Source organism: Carcharhinus amblyrhynchos, chromosome 6 (genome assembly GCF_965287045.1).
Source record: "Carcharhinus amblyrhynchos chromosome 6, sCarAmb.v2.hapA, whole genome shotgun sequence".
Classification (NCBI taxonomy): Eukaryota; Metazoa; Chordata; class Chondrichthyes; order Carcharhiniformes; family Carcharhinidae; genus Carcharhinus; species Carcharhinus amblyrhynchos.
In genome coordinates, this window is record NC_137329.1 from 7,622,477 (window position 1) to 7,648,474 (window position 25,998).

At 41.4% G+C, this 25,998-nt stretch overlaps 1 protein-coding gene across 1 annotated transcript in view; it reads right to left on the reverse strand.

Annotated features, from left to right (window-relative positions):
• Positions 1 to 7,383: 7,383 nt before the first annotated feature.
• Positions 7,384 to 25,998, reverse strand: part of LOC145343689 (uncharacterized) — a 32,982-nt gene continuing 14,367 nt past the window's right edge. The window contains exons 5-8 of the mRNA XM_080189877.1: positions 25,296 to 25,403; positions 16,586 to 16,744; positions 9,486 to 9,627; positions 7,384 to 7,713 (exon numbers count right to left, since the gene is read on the reverse strand). Of these exons, the coding sequence (XP_080046003.1) occupies positions 7,496 to 7,713; positions 9,486 to 9,627; positions 16,586 to 16,744; positions 25,296 to 25,403 (627 nt within the window). The 3' untranslated portion in view covers positions 7,384 to 7,495. The remainder of the gene's footprint in view (positions 7,714 to 9,485; positions 9,628 to 16,585; positions 16,745 to 25,295; positions 25,404 to 25,998) is intronic.

The window sequence follows — 25,998 nt, forward strand, 5'->3', positions numbered from 1 at the left end:
CATTGAGGGAGAGATTATTTTGCTGTACCAGTTCACCAGATTCTCTATATCATTCCTGTATTCAAATTGTTTGAGGTTTGATTAGCCGCCTGAGACTAAGGGGGAATTTAACATCACCAAATGCACCTAACCCCTTTTCAAACTGTGGGAGGAAACCGGAGCACCCGGAGGAAATCCACAGAGACATGGGGAGAATGTACAAACTCCGCATGGACAGTGACCTAAGCAGGAATTGAACCCAGGTCCCTGGCACTGTGAGAGAGCAGCGCTAACCACTGTGCCACTGTGGTCTCCCTACCTGTGGAAGGAAACATTTGGTTAGAGGTGTCAAAGGCTCAATGGATGAACTCCTGAGATGAGAAGGCACATGAAGAAACATCAAGTAGAATTGATCCAAATTCTCTGGAGTTTTAAAGGATGAGAGGTGATCTCATTGCAATGTATGAAAATGCTAGTAGTTTTGACACGGTAGATGTCTAAAGAGGAGGCTGTTTCTTCTTAGCCGGGAATTCTAATGCTAGGGAAGGGCAGGGTGGCGGGGGAGGGGGGGAGCAGTTGGTGTCGGTGTCGTGTGATGGTTGAAGTTTCAGTATAAGGGGTCCGGCATTCATGACTGAAAGGAGAACAAATTTCACTCAGTGAGGTTCAGAATCTTCAGAATTTCTTACCCTTAGTGGAGGTGGAGGAATCAGCGTGTCCCTGCGTTCCTCAGCTAGCTCTGTATCTTCCTCAAAGTTGGATGCATTGAACAATTTATTTTTATTCGTTCCTGGGATATGGCTGTCTCTGGCTGGCCAGCATTTATTGCCCATCCCTAATTGCCAAAGGGCAGAAGAGAGTCAACCACATTGCTGTAGCTCTGGAGTCACGTTTAGTCCAGACCGGGTAAAGGAAGCAGATTTCCTTCTCTAAAGAACATTAACAATGGGCTTTTCTGAAATGGTTTCATGGTCATCAGTAGATTCTTAATTCCAGATATTTTTATTGAATTCAAGTTCCACCGTCTGCCGTGGCAGGATTCGAACCCAGGTCCCCAGAATATTAGTTGAACAAAGAGCAACACAGCACGGGAAACAGGCCCTTCGGCCCAACGAGCCTGTGCCGCCATTTTAACATTGTGAGTGCCCTCCTCTACCCATGACCTTTGTCTACACCTACTGGGGGAGATTGAGGGAAGACTAATTTAGGGACAATTTGTTACACCAATCAGCCTAAGAGCACGTTTTTGGGGTGTGGGAGGAAACCAGAGCACCCGGAGAAAACCCATGCAATCACGGGGAGAATGTGCAAACTCCCGCAGACGCTGTTGCCAAAGTGTTGGTGTCTGGATTAATTGTCTAACGATAATACCACTAGGCCATCGCTTCCTGTCCCTCACCTACATTATTGATATACACTGTAAATTGCTGACTCAGGTCCTTATTGCATCTCTTACAGACAGGAGGAGTATTAATTTAAACAGTGTTGATTTATTCTCTCTGTAAACAGAAAGATGATTGGATTTGCTTCCACCTTTCAGCAGTGGCATATTTCCCAACTCCTCCCTTTTGCTATGGTCAAATATGTATTAATGACTCCACAGCAAACTCAAGATAGGATGACCTAAAGGATCCGTTTATTTGCACACACACAGGAGAGCTGCAATGTTGTCTCTTTTGCTTTCTTGAAGTAAAAGACATACAAAGGAAATAATTACAGCGCCAAGATCTCAGAAAAAATAATTATTGTATCATGTGGGAGTCCAGAATCATAGTCCAATGAAGTATTCCTTCACGGAGGTTGGCGAACTGAAACCCAAAGCTGGTCCATTCACTTTCCTGGTGGTGTTGACTTCATGCTGAAATGCATCAGTCTCGTAGACCTTGGTACAGATTTCCCAGCTGCTGCAGTGATGGGGCCAGGTACCCAGCCCGGGCCAGAATTCCTTGACTGTGATGTTGCTAGTTGGGTGATAAGATTGACTTTGCAGTATGGTAAGGTAATATTATTGGTTCCACCAAATCGGAGCTCCACATTCCGTGACTCCCATCTGTCCATATTGAGCCCTGTTTTACCATTGTGTCACACCCATTTTCGGGCACGAAAACTTGGTGAAGTTGGACATGAGGCAATTATCTCGATCTGCGCCCACATCTGCGCAGATGCCCACTTTACCAAGGCCCGAAAATGGCTGTGCTCCAAACCTCACCTGAAATGAGTGCAATGGTGGTTTAAATACATTTGCATGCACATAAATTGAATTAATGGGCTGCCCGCCCAACTTTACCAGACCCCCTGTTTGCGTGTCCAGATTCAGCGGGACACAGATACACTTGGCGAAGGTTTGTTTTGGACCCTCTAACTTCTGCAGAAGTAAGTTCAGAGCTTCCAACAGCTCTCTGACTCAGATCTGTAATGGGCAGGAGGAGGCTGGGGGGGTGGTGTAGAGGTGGGTCAGATCATTCTCTGGTGAGGGAGTGGGAGGTGAGAGGCCACATCATTCTCTGGTAGGGGGGAGGAGGGAGGCCAGAATATTCTCTGGTTGGGGGGAGAGAGGAAGGAGGCCAGGTTGTTCTCTGGCTTGGGGAGGGGAGAGAGAGGGGGGGGCAGGCTTGATCATTCTCTGGTGAGGAGGGGGGGTAGGTAGGAGGCGAGGATGGAGGCCTGATCGTTCTCTGGGGGGGAGGAGGAGAAGGGAGGCAGGTCAGATGGATCTGTGATGGGGATGGCAGGGGCCAGTAGTGGGGGCCATTGCCCCTGTTTTTTGCTCCTGGGCTGCTTTTTTGCGGGAGCAATATGACAGGGGCATGTTTTTCCACCGCGCATGCACAGTTCAAAGCTCGGATCAGAGCTGAAGCTTTTCAGGCACAATAAGCCCCGCCCACAGTGGAATTCGGACCCACAATTTTTTTTCAGCCTAGGTGCTTATGGGAGTGCCTGAGAGCAGTTTTCCAAGTTGGATCTGAATTGTACCCAGGTTCAGCACTTAGAACCAAAATGGTAAAATCAGGCCTATTGTCTTTGACAACGATTGTGTATCCCTCGTCTGCATTCCCAAGGTTGTTAAATATTTCAACCATTAAGAATCGAAAGGAAGGTTGCGAGGTCCTTTGTCCTAGCAGATGAGTAGACTTCAGTTAGCCACCCTGGGTTATAAAATGCAGATGGCCTTAGTATAACTCTCGTTAAATTTGGTCTGTGCAACCATCAGGGAGATGGTTAGTGTCTCTTCAGAGATAACGCGGTGCGAGTCTCTCCAATATTGCCAGGTAGCTTCTTTGTTCTATACCAAAAAGATAGATTCCATTTTTGAGATAGCAATGAGCATATCTCTATATATTTTGTTTTGTTAGGAAACCAAAGGTAGTTGTAAGGGATTTATATTTGGATGGGTGAACATTAGAAATAAGGTATCATTTTAAGTAGACTTAATGTTTCAGCAACTGGAAGGGAGCTGTCGTTATATGTCATGTTGAACAAAAGTGTTTGTATGGGGGTTAGTTTCAATTCCATCTGCGATACTATTGTGTTTAGAGAGCTACTGCGTGAAGAAAGATAGTTGCTTAGTAACTAGTGGGGCTCTGTAAGGGGAGCAGCTGCTTTCCTTGTTCTTTCATTTCAGCTGAAAGCTAGAGGCAGTTGGAGGGAGACCATGAAGCAGTAAACAGCCAGTGCCAAAGATCCAAAGAGCAAATAGTAAAAAATTTGTAAAAGGTCTGGAGTTAAAGGGAGCAAAGAAGAAATTGGGAAATGGAACAGGATTTTATTCAGCAACTCTAGACAAAGCTGAGAAGTAATCAGTTGGTGAAGACACTAGAGAAAGGATCTCTAAAAGTAACCGTAAAGTTTGAAATGTCTTACTATTGTCTATAAACAAATTAGAAAGTGTTGACTGGATGTCAGAATTGGTGTAAAATTGAAAACCTGAGAGCGTTCATCTGAAAGTACTAAAAGTGGAGTGGAAACTCTGGTCACAGAGCATAGAATTCTACAGGAGGTTATTCAGCCCATTGAGTCTGCACTAACCACAATCCCACTCAGACCCTCTTCCCCATAACCTTATGCATTAACCTAGCTAGTCCCCTGACACTAGGAGGCAATTTAACATGGCCAATCCACCTAACCCACACATCTTTGGTCTGTGGGAAGAAACTGGAGATCCGGAGAAAACCTACTCATACACCGGGAGATTATGCAAACTCCACACAGATACCCAATCCAGGAATCGAACCTAGGTCCCTGGCACTGTTAGGCAGCAGTGCTAACCACTGTGCCACCGTGCCACCCAAACAGGTCTTTTGGAAAATATCGACTGGATTTTGGAAATTGAATTGCTGTGAAGCTATTGCTTTGAGAGAAGATTTTGAAGTTTTTCACAAATATAGTTTAGAAATTCTCACCTGACAGTCATCTGGGGGGATTCAGAGGAGAAATCTGCAATCACTAACTTTGTGTGTTAATGAGATCCATGTAGCTTCAAGCTTTGTATGTCACCCGTGTTAATCTTAAAACCTGTGGGTAATTGCTGAGCTAAAGGAGGAGTAAAAGAGTATTGTATTGTAATCTATTTTTCATAGTTAATAAATGTTTTCTACTTGTTGTTAAAACTATTCTTCCACATTTGTTTTAACGAAGTTACCATCTTTTGAGCCAATATTCCAGTCTGAGATCTTCCCATATAGTTATAATCAACTGGGATCATAAACTTATAGAAAACATATATACTGGATGAGGTCTCAGTCCCTTCACACACCCCACAAGTTACAATCAGCAAACTGGAAAATGACCCATTTATTCTTACTCTCCTGTTTCTGTTAACCAATGCTGAATTCAACCTTATTACTCTGAATATCATGAACCCTAATCCAGTTTATCAAATGCCTTCTGAAAATCCAAATTGCCATCCACTAGCATCCTCTTTGTATTATTTACAAACTCAAATAGATTTATCAAGTGTGAATTCCCTCTCCTAAAACCATCAAGGGTTTGCCTAATCATACCGTCATTTCAATGCACTTAACATGTCCCATAAAAAGACTCCAACATTCTCCGAATGACTGCAGTCAGGCCAACTGGCCCAGTTTCATTTTTTTTCTCTCCTTTTATTGTAGAGTGGATTTCCAATCTAGAGATTGTTCTAGAATCTAGTAAATGTTCAAAACCAATGCAACCAACTCCTTTAAAGCCCCAGGACGTAGGCTATCAGAACCAGAAATGTGTTGATCTTTAGTCACATTAATTTCTTCACTACAATATTAATTGAGTTCCTCATGTTCTCCATTAATTCTGCTATGTTGTTGTGCTTCCAATTGTGAAGATAAATACAAAATATTTGCTCAATGTCTTTGTCATTTTCTTTTTCTCAATTTATAATTTCTCCCTTTCTGACGTCTTAGGGACTCATACCTACTTTTGCTGATTTTTTTTAATAAATGTACTTGCAGAAGCTCTTACAGTTTGTTTGTATATTGCTTACTAATTTACTCTTGTTCTGCCTTCTCCCTCTTAATTCCTTGGCCATCCTTTGCTGATTTCTAAAAAGACTCACCATCTTCAGGCATTTTTTAACAACATTGTAAGCCACTTCTTTTAACATATTATCCTTACCTTCTATGAATAGCCACAATTGGACCATTTTCCCCATGGAGTTCTTAATTCTTTGAAGCGATGCATGTTCATTGAGATTGATGATTTAAATGTTTCTCTGCTATCATATCTTTTAATCTCATTTCCTAATCTATGTTAGCCAATTCATTCTTCATAACTACAAAACTGTGTTTAAATTTCTGATCATAATTTCAGATTTAAACACTTCACTCCCAAACTCAATATGAAATTTTATATTATCAGTCTTCCTGATGGATCCTTTTCACTTAGATTACTATTTAACTCTGTCTCATTACTCAACGCTAGATTTAAAATATCCTGTTCCCTCAATGGTTCCTCAATTTTTTGTTCCGGTAAACAGTTCCAAATGCATTCTACAAACACATCCTCCGAATGATTTCACCATTGTGGTAAACTGGCAGTTTCCATTAACGTGGACAACAATACGTGAACAAGGAAAATTACGGCACAGGAACACAGGCCCTTTAGTCCTCCAAGCTTGCACCGACCATGTTGCCCAACTGAACTAAAATCCCCTACTCTTCAGAGGACCATATCCCTCCATTTCCATCTTATTCATGTTTTGCCCTTTAAGTCACTATCGTGTCTGCTTCCACTACCTTCCCCGGTAGAGAGCTCCAGGCACCCACCACCTTCTGTGTAAGAAACTTGCCTTCTACATCTCCTTTAAACGTTGCCCCTCTCACGTTAAACTTATGTCCCCGCGTAATTGACTATTCCAGTGGGAAAAAGCTTCTATCTACGTCCTTCAAAGTCTTGGTATATTTCTATTAGGTTGCCCCTCAACCTCTGTCGTTCCAGTGAGAACAAACCAAGTTTCTCTAACTTCTCCTCATAGCTAATGCCCTGCATACCAGGCAACATCGTGGTAAATCTTTTCTGTACCCTCTCCAAAGCCACCACATGCTTCTGATAGAATGTAGTGTTCAATTCTGGTCACCACACTAAGTGCAGCCTAACTAAGGTTCTATAAAGCTGCAACATGACTTGCCAATTTTTAAACTCAATGCCCCAGCCAATGACGGTAAGCACGCCATATGCCTTCATGACTGCACCGTAATACAATTAATATAAAGTTGTGGAGATAAACTTAATGGCTGGTTAATTGAGAGAAACACTCAAAGCTACATTTCATATTTGACAGCATTGTGCTATAGATTACAAAAGCAGGAAAGTCATGTTGTAGTGGTACAGAATTTTGGTGAGGCCACAGTTGCAGTATTATGTGCAGTTCTGGTCATTACATTGTAGGAAAGATAGGAGATTCACCACGATGCTACCTAGGATGGAACATTTAAGCCATGGAGAGGTTGGATACGTTTGGGTTCTTTTCGTTGACTGAGGGACAACCTGATCGAGATGCACAAGATTATGAGGGACATGGACACAGTGGATAAGGAGCAGCTGTTCCTCTTAGTTGAAGGGTCAGTTACAAGAGGACATAGGTTCAAGGTGTGGAGCTGGAGGTTTCGGAAAGATGTGAGGAAAAACATTTTTACCCAGAATGTGGTGATAGTCTGGAATGCATTGCCTGGGAGGGGGGTGGAGACGGGTTGCCTCACATCTTTTAAAAAGTATCTTGAACAGCACTTAGCACATCACAACACTAAGGGCAAGGGGCCAAATATTGCAGAATGGGATTAGGTGGGAGTTCGGGTACTTTCCACGTGTTGGTGCAGACTCATTGGGCCGAGGAGCCTCTTCTGCACTGTATGGTTCTACGATTCTATTGTCCAACATAAATAATAGAAAAGGCAGATCTAATGATATGGGAATATTAAATAATTTTTTAATTAAACATGAGAATAAAAAGTGTGATCATGACATTATTGCTAAAAAAAAACAAAAATTTAAATAATGAATGAAAAAGGCAGCCAGTAAAAAAAAGTCATCTTGCTTTCCTCCATGCCGTTCCAACAATAAGATTGTCCTTTGGCCTGCAAGCCACATTTGAATGTGTTCCATATTGATAAGTGGATTTTGGCTTCTCTTTTATCTTGCATGCTATTTTTTTAGTGGTATCTTCTGAGCGTGGAACAGGGATGGGCTTCCATGGAATTGGATTGCAGTAGCTTGGGGCTGGATATGAACTTCCATCGTAGTATCCTGAAATATAATAAACATACACTGCTTCAAAAGACATGACTCAAAATCGTTTACACGCAAATGAATTTTGTGTGAAGATCGTCCAGGTCTATGCAATTCAAATACAAATGTCCAAGAAACAGTGGGTTGGTTAACCTTTCCAGGACTGAAGCAGTAATACTGTAATCAAATAAGAAATTGTAAGTATGAATTTTAATTTTTCTTCAAAAATACTGTATCAAGCATCAACAGTTCACAGGAAATTGCTGAAAAAAGTATTGCTTCCTTTCAGAAATGGAAATATTTGAAGTTGATGCTTTATTGTACTGTTGTGCAGTGTTACTCTTCACAGTGCTCCATAAGTTATCAATTTCAAAAAACAGTCAGGGAGAGATTTAGAGAGGAGCTTAGTGCGCTCCACTACAGGAAGGGAAAAGAAAAAGTCATTTGGAATAGGAGGAGTCTATTGTGCATAAACATAAGCATTTCTTTCACACAGGCCAGAATTTATAAGAAAAATCCCCCACCATATATGGCTAAAAACTAGAATGCCCTCCGGTCTTCACACTGGAGGAAAATGTAAAATACGAAATGAAGTCAACCGACAAGGAAAACCTAAACGTTCTGCATATCTTCACAGGCATTGATGGGGAAGCTGGAACACATTTGTCAAACTGGAGTGCGATAAACAGGAGACTGTTCTGGTTGTTATCAGGCAAACAAGGAATGACAGCATTCGGGAACACCAAAGCACGGCCATGGGGCAGGCTTACATCCACAAAGCACAACAGCAAACAGTGGGTGCAATCAAAACCAGCTGCAAAACAAAGGCTACTGATAAGACATCGTCAGGAGGATAACATGCAGAAAGAGCAAACTCGAAAATCTCTGCAATGTTTTTATGGAAGCTGTGTGCGCACATCTTGGTGTCCTCCGGGCAGCTGTCTGAAATTTGATATGCTAGGAGAAGCACAAAGTTAAGGAAGGTCAAAAGAATGGAAGGTGAGATTTTTTTTGTGCTGTGAGAGTAGCGATGGAGCTGAACAGCTGGTTCCACAGAAAGCACTTTTTCTTCACATTAAATGGATGGTTAGTATTGAAATCACATCAACAGCAATTCGGAGCACTTTTGAAATGAGTACCAAGAAACAATGTCTGACCACACTTCGATCAACAGTTTCAGATCATTCAATTAACCTCAAGTTTTTATTGGGCGTTTTGCACATCACATTACCAGCAAAGCTCAAAAATAGGAAACTTGTTTTTAAATAATAAACATTACAAAATATATGGAATTCCTTTGTAGCCACAAATCAAATAACTTTGAATGTTACCTCTGGCTGTGTAGAGACAGCAGGATCCAGCTGGCTGTTCCTGTAGTCATGAGACTCCCATAAGCATAATCACACATAAAAAATAAGCGGCTATAATTCCACTTATTATGCAGGTAACACACATGGAAATCTGTAGCAAGGCAGTAACATATCTCAAGGTTAAAGCCCTCCAGCTTCGTTAAGATCACCCTCATGTCTAGAAAGTCACCTCAATCTTTCAACCTGAAACAATCTTGTAGCATTTTCCAGACTCTGAATTGTCCAATTTAATTTGTAACATTATCAAAAGGGTGAAAATTCTAGGATAGTGATACAGCCTGTTGGAATAACAAACTCTGATTACAGCAGCTTACATTTTATGTCTTACTACAGTGCCTAGTTTAATCTGAATTTTATAAATGCAATCTATAGTTTCAATGAGGAAATGTTTAGGCGGTAATTCAACTGGGTGACACAAACCTGTGAGTTTACCATTAGCATACGCAAAGCTGCTTGGAACAGTTCGAGGTCTGGTTTTCACCTTTTCTAACCACTCTTGGTAAACCCTGTCTGCTTTTTCCTTCCTTTCTTGTTTCTCAGCTGTTCTCTTTTCTTCTTCATCCTGAAGATTTAGGACAAAGTCAATATTATTTGCAGTATCACACAGATATCGCTTACAGAATCAAATTAGAGTCAACAAGGCAAGCAAACATTCTTCTCCTTAAAAATGTCCAGCTAATAATACACGTAGAGACTGATAACTATTTAATTCATTCAAGACAGAGGCAGAGTAGTATAGTTTGATAGCTTAGTGACATATGAGGGCCAGAAACTGCACATGCCATTGTCTGTTTTAGTGTTGGCTTTGAATTATCGATCAGATGGGCAGAGGGCTGACTGTATTAATCATGCTGGCAAAACTCAGTACGTCATATCTAACACTGGACGTGACTCCATGTTTGAATAGCTCTTGCTAAAAAAAAATCCCGAGTATGCTGAGAATTACACAAAAGATTATGGCTCAGGTGCTCAGCTAAACTCATTTAGCTTGCTAGAAGCATTATGATCCCAATTGGCATTACAAATGACATGGGAAGATCCCAGAACAGAACTTGGCTCAAAAGATTAACTTTTACTTATTTTTAGGAACATTGGAGGAACAGCATCAAAGACCACTAATTAGTTTTAATAAGAAATAAAAACATTTAGCAAATGTGAAAGAAGTTGGATTACACTACATTGCCTCTTTACTCCCCTCCCCTTATCTTTACAGAATGGAAAGTACATTGAGCTCAATGATCTCTGTAACAAAGTTGGCTGTAGTCAAATACACACACTCCATTCTGAACCCAAGTTAGCATTTGTAGATTTCACCTCAGAATCCCCCAGGTGATTGTCATGTGAGTGTTTCCAAACTTGCCAACTAAAAACAAACTTTAAAATCTTGTTTCAAAATAAGGTTTTCCATTAGCAGTTTGTGTTCCGAAACCCAATCCAGGTTTTCCAATTGATTCTTGGCCTCTGCTCCACTTATAGCGGCAAATCCAATATCCAGGTTTTACACCATCCCCTTTAGGATTTCTTTGTCTTGTCTGCTGTACAAACAGTTCACAATTGTTTTAACTATTAATTCTCAGACTCTCTTAAAACAGCATCAAACTTTTGATTTGCCCCATAAGTCTACTTTCCCATTTTAAATCTAGGTACTGCAATTGTCTCTAATTCAGAACACTTTGTTTATTATTCCTTGAATTCTTCTGAACAATAACTTGGTCTCTGTTCTCTTCAGTCACCTTACGACATTCTTTCAGTCCCACTTCCCTGGTTATCTGAGAAGCCTGCCTCTTTGCAGCTCCCATCCTGTTCAGTCTTTCTCCAGGCAGAGTTGACAGATGTTCACTCCCTGGCATCCTTCTTCAATTGCAATATATCCAGCGAAAACTGAAAATCTTTTCAGCCTTACAATGCCTCTAGTTGCTAAGTAACCAAGCTAGCTTATTTATTCTTCACTCCATAACTCTCTCTAAGCACAATGTGAATCACAGTTGGAACTTAATCAATGCCCATGCATCCAAACACCTTTGTCCAGCATGGACAAAAGAAGGGTATTACCCTAATTATAGCATTCCTTCCAAAGAAAAATTAAAGTTACTTTAAATTATACATTATTTCTAATATTTATCCATTCAAATTAGTCAATAAGTTAATGGAAAGGGTCCTGAGGAATAGGATTTATGACCATTTGGAAAGGTGCAGTTTAATCCGGGATAGTCAGCACCGTTTTGTGAGGGTAAGTCCTGCCTCTCAAATTTGATTGAATTCTTTGAGGAGGTAACTAAGTGTGTGGACGAAGGTAGAGCAGTTGATGTCGTATACATGGATTTCAGTAAGGCGTTTGATAAGGTTCCCCACGGTACGCTCATGAAGCAAGGAGGTGTGGGATAGAAGGAAATTTGGCAGATTGGATAAGTAACTGACTATCTCATAGAAGACAGCGGGTGGTGGCAGAGGGAAAATTTTCAGACTGGAGGCCAGTTACCAGTGGTGTACCACAGAGATCCGTGCTGGGTCCACTGCTATTTGTGATTTTTATCAATGACTTAGAAGAGGGGGCTGAAGGGTGGGTTAGTAAATTTGCTGATGACACCAAGATTGGTGGAGTAGTGGATGAGGTGGAGGGCTCTTGTAGGCTGCAAGGAGACATTGATAGGATGCAGAGCTGGGCAGAAAAGCGGCAGATGGAGTTTAACCCTCGTAAGTGCAAGGTGATTCATTTTGGTAGGACAAACTTGAATGCGGAGTACAGGGTCAACAGCAGGGCTCTGAAGAATGTGGAGGAACAGAGAGACCTTGGGGTTCATATCCACAGATCTCTGAAGGTTGCCACTCAAGTGGATAGAGCCGTGAAGAAGGTTTATAGTATGTTAGCATTTATTAACGGGGGTTTGAGTTTAAGAGCCATGGGGTTATGTTGCAACTATACCGGACCTTGAGACCACATCTGGAGTATTGTGTGCAGTTCTAGTCACCTCACTATAAGAAGGACGCGGAAACATTAGAGAAAATGCAGAGGAGATTTACCAGGATGCTGCCTGGTTTGGAGGGTAGGATTTATGAAGAAAGGTTGAGAGAGCTGGGGCTTTTCTCTTTACAGCGGAGGAGGACGAGAGGCAACTTAATAGAGATTTATAAGACGATGAGGAGGATAGAATAGACGTGCACAGACTATTTCCTGGGGTGGATGTAGCTGTTACTACGGGGCATAACTAGAAGGTTCACGGTGGGAGATATAGGAAGGATGTCCGAGGTAGATTCTTCACTCAGAGAGTGGTTGGGGTGTGGAATACACTGCCTGCTGTGATAGTGGAGTAGGACACCTCAGGAATATTCAAGCGGTTACTGGATAGGCACATGGAGCACACCAGAATGATAGGGAGTGGGATAGCTTGATCTTGGGTTTGGACATAGCTCAGCACAATATCGAGGGCCAAAGGGCCTGTACTGTGCTGTACTGTTCTATGTAAATATATATCAAAGAACAAAGAAAATTACAGCACAGGAACAGGTCCTTTGGCCCTCCAAGTCTGCATTGACCATGCTGCCCGACTTAACTAAAACCCCCTACCTTTCCGAGGACCATATCCCTCTTCTCCCATCCTATTCAGGTACCTGTCAAGACGCCCCCTGAAAGTCACTACCATAACTACTTCCACTACCTCCCCCGGCAATGAGTTCCAGGCACCAACTACTCTGTGTAAAAAAATTCTGCCTTGTACATCTCCTTTAAACCTTGCCCCTCACACCTTAAACCTGTGCCCCCTAGATAGAACTTTTCCACCGTGGGAAAAAGCTTCTGATTATCCACTCTGTCCATATCTCTCATAATTTTGTAGACTTTTATCAGGTTTCCCCTCAAACTCTGTCACTCCAGTAAGAACAAACCAAGTTTCTCCAACGTCTTCTCATAATGCCCTCCATACCAGGCAACATCCTGGTTATCCTTTTCCGTACCCTCTCTACAGCCTCCACATCCTTCTGGTAATGTAGCAACCAGAATTGAACACTATATTCTAAGTACGACCTAACTAAGGTTCTACAAAGCTACAAAATGACTTGCCAATTTTTAACTCAATGCCACAGCCGATGAAGGCAAGCATGCCATATGCCTTCTTGACTACCTTTTCCACCTGCATTGCCACTTTCAGTGACCTATGTATCTGTACACCCAGATCCCTTTGCCTATCAATAAGGGTTCTGACATTTACTGTATATTTCCTATCTTGAAAAGATCTTCCAAAATACATTTGTCCAGATTAAACTCCATCTACCATCTCTCCGCCCAAGTCTCTTAAATCATAAGAACATAAGAAGTAGGAGCAGGAGTAGGCCATCTATCCCTTTGAGCCTGCCCCGCCATTCAATAAGATCATGGCTGATCTGAAGTGGTTCAGTTCCACTTTCTCCCCATAACCCTTAATTCCCTTGCCTATCAAAAACCTAACTACCCGTGACTTGAATATATTTAGCGAGGTAGCCTCCACCACTTCAACGGGCAGAGAATTCCAGAGATTCACCACCCTTTGAGTGAAGAAGTTCCCCCTCAACTCTGTTCTAAACTGCCCCCCCCTTATCTTGAGGCTGTGCCCTCTAGTCCTGCTGTCCTTTCTGAGCAGGAAGAATCTCTCTACCTCTACCCTATCCATTCCTTTCATTATCTTATACGTCTCTATAAAGATCCCCCCTCATCCTTCTAAACTCCAACGAGTACAGGCCCAGTCTATTCAGTCTCTCTTCATAGTCTAACCTCCTCATCTCCGCTATCAGCCTCTGCACTCCCTCCAAGGCCAAAATATCCTTGCGCAAGTGCGGTGACCAAAACTGCACACAGTACTCCAGCTGTGGCCTCACCCGTGCCCTGTACAGTCGCAGCAAGACTTCCCTGCTTTTATATACTATCCCCCTCGCTATAAAGGCCAGCATCCCATTCGCCTTCTTGATCACCTACTGAACCTGCAGACTGGGTTTTTGCAACTCATGCACAAGGACCCCCAGGTCCCTCTGCACCGTAGCATGCTGCAGCTTTTCGCCCTTTAAATAGTAATCCCTCCTCCTATTATTCCTGCCAAAGTGGATAACTTCACACTTGCTAACATTGTACTCCATCTGCCAGGTCCTCGCCCACTCGCTCAGCCTATCCAGATCCCTCTGCAGACTTTCCACACCCTCCGCACAATTTGCTTTTCCATTCATCTTCATGTCATCAGCAAATTTCATCACCCTACACTCAGCCCCCTCCTCCAGATCATCTATATAAATGGTAAATAGCTGAGGTCCCAGCACCGATCCCTGCGACACTCCACTAGTTACCAACCTCCAATCAGAATAGCACCCATTGATACCAACTCTCTGCCTCCTATTAGACAACCAATCCTCTATCCACGCTAACACCTTACCCCCAACTCCATCCCCCCTAACCTTCTGAAGCAACCTTTTGTGCGGGACCTTTCAAACGCCTTTTGAAAATTGAGAAACACTACATCCACCGGTTCCCCTCTGTCTACCGCACTAGTCACATCCTCATAGAATTCCAATAAATTCGTCAGGCACGACTTCCCCTTAACAAATCCGTGCTGCGTCTGCTCTATCAAACAATTCTTCTCTAGGTGTCTCGCTATTTCTTCTTTGGTGACGGATTCAAGCATTTTTCCAACAATAGACATTAAACTAACCGGTCTATAATCCCTGCCTTTTGCCTGCTACCTTTTTTAAACAGCGGCGTAACATTAGCCGTTTTCCAATCTTCTGGCACTTCCCCGGAATCCAGCGAAGTTTGGTAAATAATCACTAAGGCATCTACTATCACCTCTGCCATTTCCTTCAGAACCCTGGGATGCATTCCATCCGGTCCTGGGGACTTGTCCACCATCAGTCCCGCTAGTCGATCAAGCACTACCTCTCTAGTAACAGTAATCGCATTCAGGCCCTCAAATCCTACCATCCTTCTATCTTTAATATCTGGCAAACTATTCACGTCCTCCTCCGTGAAGACCGAGGCAAAAAACTTATTTAAGGCCTCAGCCATTTCCTCATCTCCCACCACTAAATCCCCCCTCTCATCCTCTAAGGGTCCAACATTCACTCTAGCCAGCCTCTTCCTCTTTTTATAGTTGTAAAAACTCTTACTGTTCTTTTTTATATTTAGTGCTAGTTTAGCTTCATACTCTATCCTTCCTTTCTTTATCAACTTCTTAGTCAATCTTTGTTGATTTTTAAACCTCTCCCAATCTTCTACTCACCCATTATTTTTAGCCACTCTAAATTCATCAGCTTTTAATTTAATACTCTCCTTTATTTCCTTCGATAACCACGGCTGATTATCCCTTCTCCTACATTCCTTCTTTACCATTGGAATATATTTCTGCTAAGCACTGAAAAAGATCTCCTTAAAGATCGTCCACTGTTCCCCAGCAGTCCTACCAACCAATCTGCGCCCCCAATCTACATTTGCCAATTCCTCTCTCATCCTGTTCAAAAACAGAGGTCACAGGTCCGGGACCCTACTTTCTCATCCTCCATCTGCATCCAAAACTCAACCATATGATGATCGCTCGTCCCAAGAGGATCCCTCACAACAAGATCCCTAATTCTCCCTGCCTCGTTACACAACACCAGATCTAAGACAGCTCGCTCCCTCGTTGGTTCTGTCACACACGGTTCAAGGAAACTATCCCAGCAGCATTCCAAGAACTCTTCCTCAAGCCCACCGCGTCTGACATGGGTCAACCAATCAATACGTAGATTGAAATCCCCCATAATTATCGCCATTCCATTTCTGCACGCATCATTTATTTGCTTGTTTATAGCCCGCCCCACCTGCAAGTTATTATTTGGGGGCCTATAGACCACACCCACCAGTGTCTTCCTCCCCTTACTGTTCCTTATCTCCACCCACAACGATTCCACCTTCTGCTCTTTGGAGCCTATATCTTCCCTTACTACCGCCCTGATATTATCCTTAATCAGCAGGGCTACCCCTCCCCCTTTTTCCTCCCTTCTATCCTTCCTAAACACTTGAAATCCCTTAAAACTACCTCTGTTGGCCTAACAGAAGCTACATATTTCATTTACAGAGGCTTGGTCTCGACAAGAAAGGAATATGTCCAAGTTATTGCACCTTTATGAATTAAACAAAAGCATGGAGGACAAAGCTCTCTGGTGCATCCACCATGGCAATGCCTAGAACAATCAGAGCCAATTTGCCAACCAATCATTACTCTTTCCTCATGTAGTATAAATAGTTGTTCCCCTTGAATCTTCCCTGATAAGTGCCATATAAAAAACTTTGACAGCATTAATTTTTTCAGCAATACTTTGGTTCTGTACTACCAAGCGACTACTTACAAAATCCTATTACTGGGATCCAGCAACAGTGTTGCGTTCAAAATTTAATTATGGTATATAAAAATGTGATATAATCTCATGGCCATAATATAATTTCACAATGTAACACTATCGAACCAAATTCTTGGCAACAACTTCAGAATAAAGCTACTAAAATATAACATGAAAGGTAATCTTGCCTTCTCCATCTTTTTTTTCTCCATTTTCTGCAGCTTCTTTTTCTTAAGCCAGTCTTGAAACTTTTCACTTGCTCTCTCTGCTGCTAGTCGTCTTGCTCTCTCCTTGGCTTTTTCTGCCTCCTGCTCCTTGTGAAGTTTCATTTCTTTCTCCATTTTCTCCTGTGTTCAATAAATTGTCCACACAATAAGCAGATGTACAAGTCCATGCAACTTTGCTCTACCTGCATCAGCCAACTTCTCAGGGTAGGATACGGTTTAGTGACAGCACTCAATATCCTGCCGAGCTTGTCTCATCTTCGGTGGGAGCCGATCCTGTGATACCAGGCTGGTTTTTAAGTTTATTATTTATTAGTCACAAGTAAGGCTTACATTAACACTGCAATGAAGTTACTGTGAAATTCCCCCAGTCGCCATACTCCAGCACCTGTTCAGGTCAATGCACCTCACCAGCACATCTTTTGGACTCTGGGAGGAAACCGGACCATCCGGAGGAAACCCAGACAGATACGGGGAAAATGTGCAAACACCACACAAACAATGACCCAATCAAACCTGGGTCCCAGGCGTTATGAGGCAGCGGTGCTAACCACTGTGCCACCCCCTTAATACACTCAGGCCAATTATGATTAAACAACAAATAAAGCGAGCACACATACACGACCATGTGGGAAGCACAAACAGTGAAGAATGATCTTTCAGTATTTGATTTCAGATATTTGCTGGGTCAGACAGTTCAAGCTCATTTCAAATAGCAAAGTTAGACCTTAGGGAGGAATACCATCATCTTTTAATTCCAGACCAGATTCGAAGTAAAGCCTCAAATGAATAATTCACCAAACCAGTGACTCATGCAGTCCCTTAAATTGGGATGCTCCCCTTTATAACACTGTAATTTCACATCTACATCCTAGTAATTCACTGGCAGCATTGGAATTTTCAGCCCCCACCATATACTACTTTTGGGAATATCAGATGCAAATGTTCTAATGGTCTAAAGCTCTCCACGTACAACCTAACCACATACAGCCCACTCATCTGACAATCCTGGCCTTGGTGATGGCCAGTGGTTACCCAAACCCTACTGATTTGAGAACCTTTATTATCAGTTTTCAAGTGCCTCATGATATAATTTACACCACCTTTGCAACTGCCCGATTCCCCCAAATACATTGACTGTAGGGTCCTAGGGTTGTAGGCAATGTCTTCACTTTGTGGCCTTCCAAATATTTTAACTGGCTTTGATTGTTATTAATTGGCAATAGTTGAAATGCAAGTGATTAAAGATGCCCATTGCCAGAAGCCATTACACATCGTTTCACTGGTAGCAACGTTGCTTAAGTCAGAAAGAGGTGGGTTCAAATCTGGTCCTCAAGATCTGAGCACATAATCCAGGCTGATACTGCAGTGCAGTACTGGGAGGACTACACAGTCAGAGGGAATGGTGTTCGGATGAAATGTTAAACCAGCTCCTGTCTGTCCTCTCAGCTGGATGTAAAAGATAGTATTTCACCATTTGAAGAAGAGCAGGGCAGTTCACCCAATGTCCTTTCCAATATTTATCCTTCAAACAATATCCCATACACAGGTTATCTGGCTGCTCTCTTTGTAGAATACTGCTGTATGCAAACTGGCTTCCATGTTACTCTAAATTACAACGGTGACTGCGCTTCAGAGGTTTTTAATCCAGTATGAAGACAGAAGTAAGGTATTACATTAGTGTAACTTTAAATTTTTTTTTCTAAATCAGGTTTACTGCAATTGTAAGCAGGCCTTTTTGGCTTCAGTTGTTTTCTCAATAAGGCACCAGTTTATCTGGAGGAGTCTTTTCATTGCTACTTAAATGGTGGGTTCAGGGTGGGATGGGTTGTTGATTTTTACTGGGATGTTTATGACTGGTGGGCAGGTTAGCTGACAGAAACTCTTTCATTTTCAGTCTGAGCTGCTGTTTAGTTTAGTTTTCAAAGGGACATTAAGCGGAAGAGAAGTGTCTCTCTCCCTGGTTTCGGAAATTCTGCTGGTCATCGAAAACAAGATTCACTCAGCCTCACAGCGAAATGCTGTGCAAAGGAGATTGTTTTTGGATAAATACAGTGGGAATATGTGCATTTGCCTTGACTGATGAATAATTTGAACAAATTTTCTGAAGAACATCAGGATACAAATCTCCAACATGCTGGCTTAAAAATAGACCATTTAAATAAAAAGCGCAGTGGGACTTGATGCAAAAAAATTGGAAAAATGGTATCTGATGTGCTCAATCCAGATTTTGATTGCCCAAGTGACCATTACTAATAGAGAATTACAAAGACAGAAACAGAGGATTGGAATGCTGAGACAAAATCAAATTAAAATCAACTGAAGGTTATAGGGAAAGATCTTACTGTGAATGATGTCCGCATAACAAACGCAGTATCACAACATGATTACTATTCATCTGTGTCCAGGAAATTAGAACACACGGATAACGACACAAAGTTGTAACAAAGTGGACATTTAAACAGCTTTATTACCTAGCGAGAAAAGATATGCGGGTTAGGTTGATTGGCCATGCTAAAATTGCCCCTTAGTGTCCTGAAATGCTTAGGTTAGAGGGATTAGCGGGTAAAATATGTAGGGATATGGGGGTAGGGCCTGGGTGGGATTGTGGTCGGTGCAGACTCGATAGGCCTCTTTCTGCACTACAGCGTTCTATGATTCTATGGCTCTAAGATCTTCCGTATCTGAAGGTGGGAACCTGCTGTTGGTGGCTTGCCTAGAGTCCCTGGTGTTCTGGGAAGCTGTTCTGACTTCAAACTGTTCTGAGTCTATCCAGAGAACTGCAGACTTCATCCAAAGGACTCAATTCCAGTATCCCATGAGCATTAGTCTATATTGTATTACACCTGTTTGAAGGGTCTTGTTTATGGGATTGGTTTGATTGGGACAGCTCCTATATTCATTAAGGGTTATACATTATCATTGTTGTTTTGGTGTTGTTTGTAATTGATAGAAGTTATTGCTAATATTCTTACAATACATGTTAACTATATTCTTAAATAAACTTTTTGATAAAAGCTTCCTAGTGGGTCATTTCTATCATACCTGAAGTGAAACCCATCATGCTTATCCTAGGCAAATTCAAGATACAAAACTTATGATCCAGGTGAAGTCCGTACAAGACTTTGGAGTTTCTGAACCATAATAAGGGGATGACAGCGGAAAGATCAAAAGGGAAGGAGTTTGATAGGGTGGAAGGCAGGAGATATTAAATGGCAAAGTTGTGCAAGGGGAGATAGCGATAGGACATGTTTCTTTACCATGATTGTCGAAAATATGACAGTCATGCAACTGAACTGAACCATATAACATTACAATGTTCCCTAGAATGCATTTTTACAATATTCCAACATTATTCCATCCAGCAGACCAGCTGGGAAACAGCTCTGGAAAATGGGTTTAAGTGATAATGTACTATCAGTAATTAGCTGAGGGGGAAACAGTTGCTGTCTTTCCATTTCTAAGCATGATACCCTAAATTTAATTTTTATTTGGTCACAGGGTTGAAAAAAATTAAAATAAACCAAGCACAAATTAGTTGCTTGTTTTTGGAAATAAAAACATTTAAGTTTGATTTACTTTATTTCCAGTAGTCCTTTTCTCAGTTGCAGTTGGCACATAATACAGATGACCTCGTAGTGCAGATGGAAGTGTAAGAGGCAGTACACCATTAAGCAAATCAGGAAATTAGGCTAATGTTCAATGGTGCAATGGTCTGGCTTCTAGTGTGTGTACTGCAATCAAGCTGTTTAAATGTATTTGAAAAGAAGTTACATTATTCATAGTAAGGACACATGGCCATCATTACCCAATGAAGTCATTGCTGACAAACAATAATTACCAGGAAACTGTGGAAAACTCAACAATTCTCAATGGTTCAGCCATTTAAAATTACTTATTAATATGTTGATTGCCATGGTATACCTGAAAAGTCAGACAACATGAAATGTAGAAAAATTTTACAAGGGAAGTTAAAAGTTTCTAGAGAGTTTAATATCCGTAAATGCAGGTATGGCATGAGATCAAAGCAGGGAAGGGAATGTTAGGGCTATTCCTATGAAGAATAGTGAGGAAACACATCAGAAAGGTTAAAAAAAATCACATAATTTATTGGAATTGGAGTCATGAATCTTGAAGAAGCTGTGCCTTCAGCTACTGACATCCTAAACTCTGGAATTCTCTCCCTAATCCTTATTATCTTTCAACCATTTTCCTCTTTTAAGATGCCACTCAAAACCTATTTCTGACTAAGATATTAGTCATCTGCCTTAATATCTCCTTAAGTGCTTCAGTGTCATATTTCTGATTGATAAAACACCTGTGAGATGCCTAGGGGCATTTTGCACGTTAAAGACTCTATTTAGTGCAAGCTGGCCGATTGACCGATTGAGCAGAGTTTTAAAGCAAAACCTGGAAATAAGTAACATTAAAAATACTCCGTGAGAGTAAAAAAAATGCCAGACTGACTAAAGCTAAAAGAAGCAGCAAAGCTGAAAATGGGACTTAAAACTCTCCACAAACTGCAACTGTGACACTGGGACTTAACAGAAATGCTCAAAAGTAACACAAAACACAAATCCAGGTGCAGTAGTTCAAGATAACAGCTAGATTGACATATATAAATATGAATAGTGCAATAGGGTCTGCTATAATATACTGAACCTACACCCATCACAGCAGAGGATGCAACAAGAAAGAGCCCATGGGTCAATGAAAAATTACCAAATCCTAGGGCCAATAAAAAAAATACATTTCCAATGGAGCTCCGGGGGTCCGGCTTGTTGCTGGGGTAAAGGGGCCCAAATTTCCTTCCAATGACAATTTTTATTTCACTCATTGCAAATCAGGCAATTGGTTTGCAAAAACTTGTAAAAACCTACAGGCTCCTCACCTGAAGCAGGTTTAGAAAGGCCTGTGAGGGAACTTCCTTCTGACCTGTACATGTATAAATTCCATCCCCCTCCAGTAGAAGCAAAATACTTGCTTGCGTTGAGGCAAAGCTATGTTACCTGCAAGTCCAAGACAGAGTGCAAACTGAACTCTAGCTGATGCTGTAGAGCAAACATCCCACAAAATGGTAGAGTGCTTATCCTCTGTTAATCATCTCCTTCCATATAACATGCTGCAATTTGGGAAATTAGGAGAGCATTCCAAAATTAATATTCTACATTGGAGGTGTTGCGCACAGGTATTCTAATTTTCCAACTGTTAGCGTAGCACAGTATTCTTCTGGTTACTTGAACAATGATGATTACAATATTCGAATAATAGCCTCACAAACAGATGTGACGGACTGAGAGGCTTCTTCTGTGCTGCAAAATTCAATGCTTCTGTTCTTTTGTCTAAATATCAAGTGGGAAGATAAATTCCTCATACCACAACACCTGATGAATCGTAAGTAGCAAATCTGCTAACATTTGTCAAAGATCCAATCAGTCATCTGTAATAGATGGAAAATTACCATATTCCAAAAGACCTCTGGAACTTGCAAACAGCTTAAAACCTTAAGTACAGATGCAAAGACATTTACAAGCAGCACATCAAAGTATTTAACATTGATACTGCAAGCTGTGGCCAATAAGAAGCTTCAATGGAGGGCTGTGCTGCATCAGGGAGTCAAAGAAGTTGTGCAGAGGTGACTGAGAGAGACAAAAGTGGAGAGGAAAGTTGACCCTGTGGCTTGTGCCTATACCACCTGTAGAAAGAACTGCTGCTCAAGAACTGGATTCTTTGGTCACTCAATGTTGTTGTAGCATGGGGCAAAGTAACTGGACTGCTTTGGCACTTCCACCATTATCTTTCGAGAAGGACAATTTCCTTGTACGTAACTGCCGCTCCAGTGGTTTGCTAAGAACTATGATGGATCAGCATTTCAAAAACTCAGACTGTCCAATATCTCTGCCGTGATTTTAATTTGTCGTTATATTCTAGATATTTGACTTGCATTTAAAAACATTGCAAAGGCAGAAACCACCTCCACAAAGCTACAACCGTGACACCAGTAGAACGGTGTTCTCTTTGGTTCATTGTACCAGCATCTTAACCACAGATAGGTACATCACTAGGTTATTGCTCATGCTCCAGCAGATCCTTCAAGGCACAGCTTAGCATGGATCTTCTTCCCACTAGCACAGAACTTCCTGCTCCCGTTGCATGAGTGCAGCACATCTGTGATCCTGTTCAACCTCATGGCCGCCAAATATCGCTGCAGGAAGGTACCCTCACTCAAGTAGACAGGGCAAGATTTTTTTAAAATCTCAGAGACACAAGGCAAATGTAGTTTTAAAAAAAACTTTCTCCACGAACTTTACTGACCCTGAGGAGAGGAAAGTTCAGTGTATATGTTTTGATCCACAGTTCTCAGCAGAGGGACTGATATATCCTTTAATAATTTACAGACAAACCTTGACCACGACGCTCTAAGTGGAAATTTTGTTTTCTTCCCAGAAAAGAAAGTTGAGAGGAAATTTGATGAAGGCATTCAGAATCATGAGGAGTCTAGACAAAGTAGGCAGGGAGGAACTCTCTGTAGTAGTGAAAGGATCAAGAACAAGCAGACACTGATTTGATTGACAAAAAAGCAATGGAGACTGAGCATCTGATGCAGGGAGTTGTTAGGATTTGGAATGCACTGCCTGAAAGTGTGGTGGAGGTAGATTTGATTGCGGCTCTCAAAAGAGAACTGGATCATTACTTGAAGAGGAAACATTTGTGGGATTCTGGGGAAAAGACAAGGGAGTGGGACTAGGTGAATGAATTGCTCCGGCAGCGAGTGGGACTGATCTGGCGGCTGAATGGCTTCCTTCTGAGCTGCAGCCACTCTACAATTTTATAATACAAAAGGTTACTTCTCTTTTCATCATAAACACTTTGATATTTTTGAAATCATGCATTATTTCTTGTTTACAAGAGCATGCTGTTTGTGCAAAACTACAATAAGGGAAATAATATAACTTCTGCATAAACTGTGCGGTCCTTTAACAATGATGAGTAGGCGCACATGCTGCATCTTAAAAGGAAGGTTATTTGTGTGTGGCCTGTTTCTTTCCGATAGGATATTTCTGATTACTGCATAGCCACACACTCATACAACTTAGGGGGGAATATTGCAACTTGGGTTAAGTTTTTCTTCGGCTACTAGCTGTTCACTAAGGAAATTAATTTTCCCAATCTGAGAAAAGATAATGCTTGGTAAAGTAAGCCACTGGGGAAACATAAGGTAGTGATGGAAAATAAAGCTAGATTGAATTTATTCTGCAGCATATAAAAGTATTGAAATCCAAACTTCAGTGGAGAAGGATTTCAGTCACACAATCAAATCACATTCCAGGAAGGAGAGTACATGAAAGTCTTTTACACCTTTCAAATAGACTTGCAGTGTACTATTTAGGTGAACCTTTCATCATCTCCCTGACACATAATTAAGATCACAACAAGTGGATTTTGCTATTTTCTTAAATAATTAATTGTTTAAACTTCCCTTCCTGTGAAGACACCATTTCTTGCTGGGGGCAGATTATTCAATCATGAGCGTCACAGCCAATCTCATCTGACTCTTCTTTCATAGTCAGGCAGGCACACAACTGGCATCAAACCCTTCTTTTCCTCAAACCAAGGAAACCAAAGATTATCATATTCAAACAGCTATCTTAGTTGCAACCAGCTAACTTGGCAAAACGAGAAACCTAGAACTTACTGAGTTCCATGGATTACATACAGACTGTCTTTGGATATCAAAACATTGGAGGAAGCTTGAATATTTATTTAATTAACAGCAATTTAGCCAAAACAGATGTGGAACTAACTTAACAGTAACCTGGCAGTGTAGAGTCACTGATTGGGCAGGTTGATGTCCCAGGCTCGGGTAGAATCGATGATAAGGATAGCCGATAACCTTCAACCGAGGTGTCGCCTGACACAATTTTTCAAAGCCATCTCAGCTTTTTGGCTAAGGTCAAGCATGAGATCAAACCCAAGATGGGGTGCAATGCCTTATCTTGTCAGCTTGGACCTAATTTATCCCTTTCGTGGGGGCTGTGAATTGGATTCAATTTAAATTTGATTTTTTGGATGGAATAAAAACCTAAAAAAAACAGTAACACATCAGTCCAAGAGCAAAATTTAGATTTGCTTCTTAATCTAATAGATTGTCTGTTTTACAAGATTATTTAAAATGAATATTTTAATGATTTTCTGATGCTGTTTACAATCATAGAATCACAGAGCTCTGGATGAAGCCAAATAACGCCATGTGCCTGTGTTGTCCAATTAGTCCCATTCAATGCTCTGTCCCAAGACATCTGTAATTTCTTAGTTTACTTGTCTGTATCCAATTCACATCTGAATGCTATTACTGAGTTTGCCACCTACATCCTTTCAGATGGGGCGTTCCAAATGACAAAACTTCCAGCGTGAATATTTCCCTCATCACCCTCTGGTTCTTTTTTGTTGCCTCTTGGTGGCAAAGAGCACCTTTTGTACTCTCATTGCTGACCCATCTACCCACTGAAATAGTTTCTTCATACTTACTCTTATCAAACTGACTCAAATTTAAACAACTTCAATTAAATCTCCCTTTATCCTAATTTGTAGCCCCTCATCCCTGGTGTCATCCTATGTGTTGGATAACTTTCCAAAATTCAAAGGTAAGGGAATCAAATTTACATCTTTTTACCTTTTTGTTCTTTCTCTGCACCCAAAGTTTGTGCTCATCCTCTGCAAGAATTTTCTTTCTCTCGAGTTCTTCCTGTTCTTTTAATTTAGTTTGTTTTAATGTCATCTCCTGTAACAAAGAAAGTATTTCTTGCAGTCAAAACTTATGAAAAGCTAGAGAATGTTTAATCCTTAATGTTTAGGGGAAACTTTTCAAAGTCTTAATGTGAGGAGCTTTTGTAATAAGGTGGATGAATTAACTGTGCAGATAGCCATTAACAGATATGATGTAATTGGGATCATGGAGACCTTACTCCAGGGTGACCAGGAATGGGAACTCAACATCCAGAGGGATTGAATATTCAGGAAAGATAGACAGAAAGGAAAGCGGGGGTGGAGTGTTGTTGCTGGTTAAAGAGGAGATTGATGCAATATTAAGGAAGGACATTAGCCTGGACGATGTGGAATCTGCGTGGGTGGAGCTGTGGAACACAAAAGGACAATAAAACACTAGTGGGGGTTGTATACAGACTACAAAACAGCAGTAGTTAGGTTGGGGATGGCATCAAGCAGGAAATTAGAGATGAATGCAGTAAGGGTACAGCAGTTATTGTGGGTGACTTCAATCTGTATATTGATTGGGCTCACAAAAACGGTAGCAATGCTTTGGAGGAGGATTTCTTGGAATGTATAAGGGATGGTTTTCTGGACCAATATGTCAAGAA